This window comes from Chiloscyllium plagiosum, chromosome 34, assembly GCF_004010195.1.
Source record: "Chiloscyllium plagiosum isolate BGI_BamShark_2017 chromosome 34, ASM401019v2, whole genome shotgun sequence".
NCBI classification, from domain to species: Eukaryota; Metazoa; Chordata; class Chondrichthyes; order Orectolobiformes; family Hemiscylliidae; genus Chiloscyllium; species Chiloscyllium plagiosum.
The window spans coordinates 36,856,969-36,867,544 of record NC_057743.1 but is presented as its reverse complement, the minus strand read 5'-3'; the positions used below and the strand labels follow the sequence as shown (position 1 = coordinate 36,867,544).

At 39.4% G+C, this 10,576-nt stretch overlaps 1 protein-coding gene across 4 annotated transcripts in view; it reads right to left on the bottom strand.

Annotated features, from left to right (window-relative positions):
- tmem201 (transmembrane protein 201) overlaps positions 1-10,576 on the bottom strand; it is a 167,675-nt gene that overhangs the window by 145,163 nt on the left and 11,936 nt on the right. For 3 of the 4 annotated variants that reach the window (XM_043676178.1, XM_043676180.1, XM_043676182.1), the window contains exons 2-3: positions 1,413-1,533; positions 444-638 (exon numbers count right to left, since the gene is read on the bottom strand). In XM_043676178.1, coding sequence (XP_043532113.1) covers positions 444-638; positions 1,413-1,533 — 316 coding nt within the window. Of the gene's footprint in view, positions 1-443; positions 639-1,412; positions 1,534-2,671; positions 2,877-10,576 lie in introns of all 4 variants that reach the window. The other variant, XM_043676179.1, reaches the window with a different exon arrangement.

Here is a 10,576-nt window from a genome sequence, read left to right as displayed (position 1 = left end):
TCGAATGCCTTACTGAAGTCCATATAGATTACACCTGCTCTGCCCTCATCAATCTTCCCACAGAATTCTCGGGTACACCTGATCAGGTCCTGGGAATTTATCCATCTTTAACCGTTTCAAGACATCCAGCACTTCCTCCTCTGTAATCTGGACATTTTGCAATAAGGCACCATCTATTTCCCTACAGTCTATATGTTCCATATCCTTTTCCACAGTAAATACTGATGCAAAATATTAATTTAGTATCCCCCCAATTTTCTGTGGCTCCACACAAAGGCCGCCTTGCTGATCTTTGAGGGGCACTATTCTCTCCCTAGCTATCCTTTTGCCCTTAATATATTTGTAAAAACCCTTTGGATTCTCCTTAATTCTATTTGCCAAAGCTATCTCATGTATGACAGGCCTGAGCCTGTAAAAGTTTAACAGTCTCTGGAAATTCCCACCTCATCCCTGGGAACAAAAGATGCCAACTGCTTGATCTTCAGGGGCTGGTTATTGTTGCATTTCTTGCAGAACAGAATTTGCCCATTTGGCCACTGCTGAATTTTGGAAGCTTGAGAGGGTGTTGCCCAGCTGGTGACCATGTGATTCAGGTGTTCCATGTATTGAGCAGGAATTGGCTTATTGTAGTCTCCATTCTGAAAGAAAACACAACATGACTTTCAAATCCAGAGAGAACTGGAGACAAGTTTAAGAAATTAGTTATAAAAACTATATTGTATTTGGTCATTTCTTCTCACAGAAGACAGCCTGAGCCAGTTTGTTACACTTCATTTGATATCAACTGTCATATTTCTCCTTCCAAAAGTATACAAACCACATTTGCAAATGGCAGTTACTCAGTAACTGAAAGAGCCAGAGGCAAGGCCAGGGCAAGGATCTTGTCTGGCAAGGTCTGTGTATTTAAGATGAGATAGATAGGTTCTTGATTAGTAAGGAGATCAAAGGCTGCAGGAGAGTAGGGCAATGTCAGCAATAATCAAATGGTAGAGCAGACTCAATAGGAGGTATAGTCTAATTGTACTCCTATATCTAATGGTCTTACAGTCAAAACAAGAGGAGGATTGATGAACTCTTTACTTAAGCAAATATTTTAATTATGTTTATGGGATTCCAAACAGAAAGTTCAGTTTTTTCCTCCAAAAAAAAAACCAGATTGGTCTTAACTTAAAAATGATGCCAAAAGTCTAGAGATTCAATTTGCTTTTCATATAAAGTATTCTCACACATTCCAGCAATTCCCAGCTAGTAACTGGTAACAATTCAGCTTTGTGCCATTTTACTCACTGATATCAGAAGAGCTGGCTCACAGAAAAACAGGTACCACCGCCAAAGAAGGGGTTAAAAGGAAAACTCTCTACTGTCATACACATGCAGAGAAGTGCAACTTTAAGCATTGTAAATCCCCTGACCTCTTGAAAACCATTGTATTGCTCGCAGTTTGGACAATCCCAGCAGTTTCTGTTCCCATAAGGTACGGTTGTATCCTGGCTGCAGAACCAGCAATTCACCTTCACATGTGTTGGCTTTTTCCTGCAAAAAGCAAAAAAAAAAGCAATCACTGAAAAAAAAAAGATTGCCAAATAGCAATAGTCAGAAAAGATTACCGTAAAATATGAAACTATTCTTCCAGAAGTTGGCTGCTAACAAGAAACAATAAAATCACTGATAAAAGGCAGTCCATTCTAACTGGACTTTGTTTAAATTGAATGTTCCATCACACAAATTATAACTGAAAAGATTCAACCAAGCAATGAATTAAATTTCAACAGACATAAATAGCTCTTTTTATATTTTGTACTCTTTTCTGGTATCTCACGATTGAGAACATTTTTTTATGCACCTTTCACATCCTTGCTGCTCATCTAATATTTAGCATCCATAGTAAAATACTCCTTACATAATAGGTAAATGTCGACAAGAGTACTGACAGGTTTACACAAGGAAAGGTTGACCAAAAAGTAAAAAAATATACACAGTTGCATACCATCATCCCAGAAGTTCCTGTCCATCACACCTGGATCGCATCCCAGCTTTAACGATTGGCTCACAAAGTGGTATCAGCATTCCAAATATTTAAATGATATAAGGAGACATCATTCTACACAAGATTATAGAATCCTTACAGAGTGGAAGCAGGTCATTCAGCTCATCGAGTCCACACTGATCCTCCGAATAGCACCCCCATCCAGACCCCCACCCTGTAACCTTGTATGCCCCGTGCTTATCCACCTAGCCAGCACATCCCTGGACACTTTCGGCAAATTAACATGGCCAATTCACCTAATTGCACACCTTTGAACGGTGGGAGGAAACCAGAGCACCGGAAGAAACCCATACAGACAGGGGAAAAAAAAAGTGTGCAGACTCCACACAGTCACCTGAGGGTGGAGTTGAACTCTGTCCCAGCACTGAGGCAGCAACGTTAAACACTGTGCCACCATGCCGTCCAGACAGCTCAGAAAAGAAAGGTTATCATATCCATTGTAATCCCAGCAACCCAAATGATTTGCTCAACGTACAACAAATAAAAAAAAAATCACTCAAAACCTATTACAAAACCCAATACTCATGAAATCATATGTGGTTCTTCTATTACACAAGAACTCAATAAACCCCATGGGCATCAAAAGAAACATTTTAAAGACAAGCACACTTGAATTTCGCTTACACAATCAACTACTTCCAAGCAATGACAACTTCCAAAACTCTTCATTCATGACAATGGCATCAAGGTGTGTGCATGTGGAAAAGGTACAGATGGGTATGATCAGTAGTGCCTCCTACGACAGCTTGTAACCAGTGTCAAGAAACTCCTGCTGCCTGCAGATCAATCTCAGTCCCTGTGCCTTCAGCTGTTGCAGTTTTAGAACATTCTGTTGTAAGAGATGAAAGGCAAGAAACACGACTGAAGCAAATTCAATAACATGAATAATATGGTAAATCCAAATTGCCCACAAGGTACTCCAACTCCCTCGAAAGGCCAACAAAATAAAATTATAGGCAAGTCATGCAACTAGACGCAAAATTAAGTTCTTTTTTCATAGGGATGTACTAAAATAAAGATTCTGGGGATCATATTAAAAGAAACTAAATTGATCAAATGCTATGAATCTGTTCGCAAGACCTGTCTACCCACAGCTCAGATAAGGATAATTTTATGCAGATTAGTATAAAAGTAACTCAAACATCTAAGTTCACAAATTATTAATCCCCTGCAAGCAAGTCCCACATCCCAAACCAGATAACTGAAATCAATTTCAATGGAAAATCAGTAATTTCAAAATATCAGAAAAGCACCATCATGAATCAATTTATTCAGCGCAACAGAGGACATCCACTACCTGCTTGCACTACTCAAATGTATTGTACCAAATTTTAAAATATGGATTGCCCAATTGATTTCTAGGAGAGATTCATTAAGTTTTGCAAATGTAATAAGAATTGGGGCAGAAACAAGTGCCACGGTGTGATAACGTATAGTCTGACTTCAGCTATTTTCTGTAAAAGAAATTGCAGCCCCAGACTCCTCAAGTTTGAGATAAGTTAATCATTGCAAAATCACAGGCAGGATAATACACAATGTAATCTCAGAGGGAACCATCAGAATCAAAAGTTATTTACGCAGTGTGCCTGGATAAGCATTGTTTACAGTATAGCAATTAGAACTATGCAAAGTACTCTAACTATGGAGTAACTGAGGTTTGATCGAAGTTTAACATCACCGGTCAATTCTACGTTCTTACACATTTTTCACATCCATTACTAAAAAGCAATGCTAAACTTTTAGCAAATACAAATTGAATTATTGAACATTGGAAAAAAACAATAAAGGGCTTTCATACACAAGAATGCTACAAATGCAATGCCATATCCAGGCTGATGGCTGGAGTTACTGACACCAAAACAACATCACATCTATCAAGCAATAACACTGAACAGTGGGGATTGCAAGCAGCTGGTCAGCACTCACCCACAGAGCAGAGTCTGTGATCATCAGGCACTGGAGTTAACAAAAGGCTACTATTTGCAATGACAACTGTGATTAGAAATACATCCTGCTTCAAGCACGGCAGAAGCAAAAGAGAAGGAAAAGCAAGAAGTATTAACACAGTAGTTGCACAGACACAGTAGTTGCACAGTTGACTGAGCCAGAACACATTGGCTTTTTGACCCATAAGAGGTCAGCAGTCATGGCAGGGGTGTAGGGGCAGTCCACTGATAATTATTACTGTACTCTGTCTCAACTAACGCTCTGGGGGCCTGGATTCGAATCCCAATACAGCAGATAGTGGCATTTCAATTCAATATAATCTGGAAATAAGAGGTTAATGATGACCATGAATCCATTGTTGACTAATGCCCATTAGGGGGAAAAAAAAACTGCCATCCTTATCTGGTCTGGCCTACATGTGACGCCACTAGACAGAAGTGGGTACAGCAGATGCTGGAGATTAGAGTCAAGATTAGAGTGGTGCTGGAAAAGCACAGCAGGTCAGGCAGCATCCGAGGAGCAGGAAAAGCGATGTTTCGGGCAAAAGCCCTTCATTCCTGAAGCCTTGTGGGCAATTAATCGTGGGCAAAATAACTGCCGGCCTAAGCAGTGATGTCAATAACATGTGACTGAATTTTTTTTTTAAAAAAGGTGAAATAAAACAGAAAATTCAGTTAAATTCAACTGCACTACCACGATTCTGCACCATGTGAAATACATTTAGGTAATCACTACTTACTCCAATGCAGCATTTAGAAAGTTGCCATAGTCCTATCGGACCACAGAGTTGCGCTCTCATTAAAATGAGATGACTAGTGGTGGGTTTAAACAGAGGGTCACCACGCCTCACATGACAGGAGACATTAAGAAAGATAATCCTTTACGGTAACCTCAGCCAGTGCAGGAATTGAACAAATATTGCTGGGCATCACTCTGTATTGCAAACCAGCCAAATGAGCTAATCACTTCTACAGCCTGATGGAATTCCTCTACAATTTAACTGCTGAAACCTTTAGTTTGTCAGATCATGTATAGGTGTCCATTGTTATAAGCACACAAACAGAAGACATCAAGACCAGCTGGCCCGTTTTTCACAGATTCTTTGCTGGAGTAACTGTACAGGGCACCTTCAAACATGGATACAAGTGGCTAGCATCCAGTGCAGGTCTTAACAGCAGTAGTGAGCAATCCTAACATGCGACAAATGGTTTGCAGAAAAAACTCTCGTCCTCAAACACATGCAAGTTTCTATCATTGGTCAAAGGAAAGGTACACTGTAAAGGGAACTCTTCTTAATTATTTAATCTAGACCCAGGCAACACGATCTGCTGCAGCATCCCCATCCTCCAACAACTGCTCAGGTGTCCCCCTACCCTGCCAGGGTCACTCTGAAAAGCACAGCAGGGAATGTTTTGGGACCAGTTCTATTCTTCTCTTCTCCATCAAGTACAGATCAGATAGTCACCAAAAGTTGAAAACTATTGCTGATTTACTTCAGAACATAGATCAATGGTACAAAAATAATGGGTTTGGACCCATATCCTTTAAAAACAAAGGAGAGGAAATAGTCATTTTTTTTCCTGATCTGCACAATGAATCTTTTTAAAAAGCCCTAAGGTAAAGTAAATTCTTAAAAACCTTTAGTTATAAAATAGAAAATGGCAAAATAGCATGGATACAATCGAAAATAATTCTACCCAATACTACCTTAATTTCAATCTGGAAAAAAAATGGATAGCGTCTGTGATTAAGAAAAACACAAGAGACAAGTGATGCTTGCAATTCATCAGCCACCTCTGTGCTGATGATCTCCTGGGGCAGATGTAAATTGATCCACCTCCTTATTAACTGCAAACTCCAATTATGCATTGTACACAGATGCTATTAAATTCTGTCCCATTTTAGCACATGAATATTGGCTGGTTATACTACTTCCCATCCTTATTTTAAGATAAGAATATACTAAAGATGTTAAATCAAAACAAAATGCATCACAGGGCATGGTGAGCATCCTCCCCATCATATGGAGTTCTTACTTTCCCTTACTCCCACCTCTCGTCCCATAAAAACTGGAGATAGAGGATTGAACATCTATCTAAATTTGACCTCTGTACATAATTATTATGTCAAGAAGGATTATAAGTGTGCGTTGATTAAATATACATGCAGTTTCAGTGCTTCATTTGACCCTGGCCTTTTATGTTCTTTTACACACAACAGTACATATAATTAATCACCAACTTGGCATAGTAGCATAACTTGCCCCTCAGAAAAATTAAGCACACCAGGAACCTGAGTGCACAGCCGAAGCTGGCTTGGTTGTGCTGAGGCAAGACATCTTAAAGCCTTAGTTGTGTCTATATAGCTGGACGTGAAAAACATTCATTACAACTCAAGAAGGAGCAGAGAAATTCTTCCATTGTGTTCTGGTCAACTGTTCTCTCTCAAACAATACATCCACGCACATTGGTTAATTACTTAACCATCTGTCACTTGCAGGACCTGGTTGTGCATAAATTGGTTGTAATTCTTTGCAATTTCCCTCCATCTGCATTTCACCATTTGAAATATTCACTCAGCTTCATTAGCTTTAACATTTACATGATTGCAAAGAACTTCCATTTATATAGCATCTTCCATGCAGTAAAATGCCTCCCAAGGACTTCATTAGAAATACAGAGGAACATTGATTACCCGAATATCGATTATCTGAATATCAGATTATCCGAAAGTCCCGATAGAAACATTACAAAGAGCTGTTTCAGCCCTGATCGCATCTTTTGTTTACAGGTACAATGATTAAAAACAAACTCTGCTCACTGAAATGCTGCAGAGAACAGTCCAATAACAGAGTGTGCTTTTGCCTAGTCTCAACGGGAAGCAGACTTCACAGAAAACTCCAAGCCCCAAAGGAAATATTAACCGAATAATCAATTATCCGAACGATAATTGCCCACCCATCTTGTTCAGATAATCGAGGTTCCTCTGTATTAAGAAACAGAATTTGACACTAAGTTATGCAAAGCAATTTAAGACAGGTGAAAAAGGAGCTCAACCAAAAAGGCAGGTTTTAAAGTGTCTGAAAGGAGAAAAAGAGTGACAGAGAGGCAACAGGGTTTAGGAACAGCTTAAAGCCTGGACAACTGAAGATATTAATTACTACACCATTGGCAACTATATCAGGAAATCGCAAAAGGACAGAATTGCAAGAATACCTTAGGAGGCGATTGCAGAGATAATGAGTGACAGAACAGAAACAATTAATGTTAACAAACACAGGAGTGAACAGACTTGAGAGTTAACATTTAGAACACAAGCATGAGAGACTCTCCTTCAGGGATTCTCACTCCTCTTTACAGCAGTCTCAGGCCAAGTCCTAACTCCAGATGCAGGCTCTATTTTCACCGAACCAGGAGTGTCACAGACACATGAAACCTGTGCAAAGTCAATGCGTAACAAGGTCCAGAAATAAAGTCAAGAAAGACAATCTCCTGCATGGATCTCACTGCTCTTCAGTCTGGTATCAGGTCAGAGCACAATTAAAACTAGTTATCTACACAATGGCCAATTGAGAGTTAAGGAAATGCGCTTAATGCCAACTGCAGAGTTACTGTAAATGCATCAATAAATTCCTTATCACTCACTTTAGAAACTACAGCTGCCAGTCATCAACACGAATAAAATCTGCACTCCCTCCGAGAAGCTTCAAAATAGATGGCTTGAACTGCATTCAAAAACAGCCCGACACTTGGAGCAATGAGACAGCCATGTGAATCTTTGTCATCACAGACTAAATGCAGAGCACTCTCCAAACAGGGAAACACATCAAGGTCAGAAGCACCCAAACTGTTTTGATAGCCAGTTTAGAAATTATACACCAAGTTTTCATATTATAAATAAACTAGGAAACAGTCAACAACTGCAGGCTAACATCTTAGGCCCAAGTGAAGGTTGTAAACTGTAGCTTTGAAGAAAAGAGGCTTTGTTTATATAGCTTCTTTCACAACCACAGGGCATCTCAAAATTACTTATAGTCAATTAAGTACTTCCAAGGTGCAGCCACTGTCGCAAATGATGGAAACAGCATACTTGCATACTGCAAGCTCAAAACAAATGGCAATATATTGTCTAATCAGACAGCCTGTGCACATTGTTGGTTGGAGGTTAAACACTAGTCAAGAAACTTGGAGAATCTCCCTGCCCTTTTTCAAAAATAGTGCCATGGTATATTTCATATTCATCCGAGAGGACAGACAGGGACTAGGTTTGTCTGAAAGATCGCCAATAATGCAGCAGTCCCTCAGTATAAAACAAGGGCCAGCCTTGATTTTTGTGCTAGAGTTCAGGAATGGGACTTGAACACAACTTTTTGATTCAGAGAGCATAACGCATTGAGCAACAGCTGACTGATTAAGATGTAGCTTATTGGACCTCAAACCTTGGATTTAAAAAGTAGTAGTAAAGGCAAAAGCTGGAGACAAAGAATCTCAATTAACCTACAGTCCAGGGGTTCCCCGATTGAATGGACATCTGACTTACAAATGTTCGTACTTAAACGTGATCCCCTACAGGAGACTAATTTTGAAGACTGGGATACAAATATTTCTTGTACTTATGAATGGCGGCTTTACATCATCCTATGCTATGTTCCAATCGGCACACAAATTAACTTGTGAGCAGATTCCAGATAAAATCCATTTGCAACTTGGGAACTGTCTGTAGTATGGAACCCAGTTTGATTGCTTCTAAAAAGCAGCATACAAGCTAGAGGAAAGAGATGTGTGTGTTTGTCTGGATATCCTGCACCATGGAAAGAATATCTAACCCACTGAGCTTATTCACTGTTCTTTTCTTTGGTAATAAAGTCATCTCAACTTGTCCAGAGAGATTGACAAATGCTTGTGTGTATCATATTTCCTCATTCCAGTCACAGATATATTAGGTTCCAGCTATGGGCCTGTCATAAGAAAAAAAACCTGAAATTGGTGGGAAATAACAGTTGGCATTTCTATAATACTTTCAAGTGCAGTAAAACTTTGAAAAGATTTAAAGTTTCAAACATCAACACATTAAGAGATATAAGCAGAAGACTAAATGCTTAATCAAAGTAGTAGAACCAGCTTAAATGGCAGAAGGAAAGTTTTATGAAGGGATGGAAGAACTCTGGACCTAAAAAGCATTAAAAGCGAAGTTGCTTCTTACGACTTTCAAACATATCACAGAAAAACTAAAAGCATACAGATATACCATTCGACAGGCTATAAAAAGAAACAAGAAACTAGCTGGCTATTCTAATGCCACCTTCTAGCATCTGGTCTGTAACCTTGCTGGTCACAACATTTCAGTTACAATCACGATTGTTCCAAGTCTGAGAATCTGAATCATCAGTCTGAGTCATGAACATTTGAGTCATGACTGTGAAGGCTGACTTTCAACCTACACTTCAATGAAGATCAGCAAGGAATCCAACTGGAAAATGCTAGATTTAAAAATCACGAAGTTTGCAGAAGGAGGCCAACAGAAAGAAAACTGGTGGCAGTGGAGAGGAAGAAATAATATTTAAATTGAGAAGAGGAAATTAATCAAACTCTTGAACATTTCAGAAAAGCAAGGCTATAAATCTCACATACTGTGGTCTGCTAGCACGACAGGCAAGACCATAAAAACCATAACAAATAGGAAAGGGGTAAGTCATTCAGCCTTTTGAGCCGTTAATAGAATCACGACTGACCTGATATTGCTCACATCAACTTTCCTGCCTTTTCCCTGCAACCCTTGTTTCCCCTTAGGATCCAGAATCTGTTACAGCCTTAAATATACACAAGTATTCTGCCTGGACAGCTTTCTGTGGCAAAGAGCTTCCAAGACTCTCAATCCCGAGAAGCTCCCCCTCATCCCAATCTTAAAATTAGTATCCCTTTATTCTGAGATTATGCTCTCTAATCCTAGAGTCTCCCATTTATCCTGTCAAGGCCTTTAACAATCCTATATTTTGCAATGAGATCACCTTTCATTCTACTAAATACCAATAAGCAGAGTTCCAACTTGTTTAACTTTTGCTTATAAGACAATCCCTCCACACCTGGGATCATCCTAGTGAATGCTTTCTGAACTGCCTTCAATGAAGTAATATCGTTCCTTAAATATGGGAACCAAAACTGCTCATAGTAGTCTAGATGTGGTCTCACTAACATCTTATACAGTTGCAAGAAGACTTCCTTACTCTGCAATCTAACCCTCTTGAAGCAAGGGCCAACATTCCATTAGCAATTAGTAAATTATCTAAAGCACTTTAACTTTTTCAGGAAAGATATTTTATAGTTCTAGTAACTATAGGCCGGTGAGTCTCACTTCTGTTGTGGGCAAAGTCTTAGAGAGAATTGTAAGGGATAGGATTTATGAACATCTGGATAGGAATAATGTGATCAAGGATAGACAGCATGGTTTTGTGAAGGGCAGGTCATGCCTCACAAACCTTATTGAATTCTGTGATAAGGTGACTAAGGAGGTGGACGAGGGGAAAACAGTAGATGTGGTGTATATGGATTTTAGTAAGGCATTTGATAAGGTCCCCCATGGTAG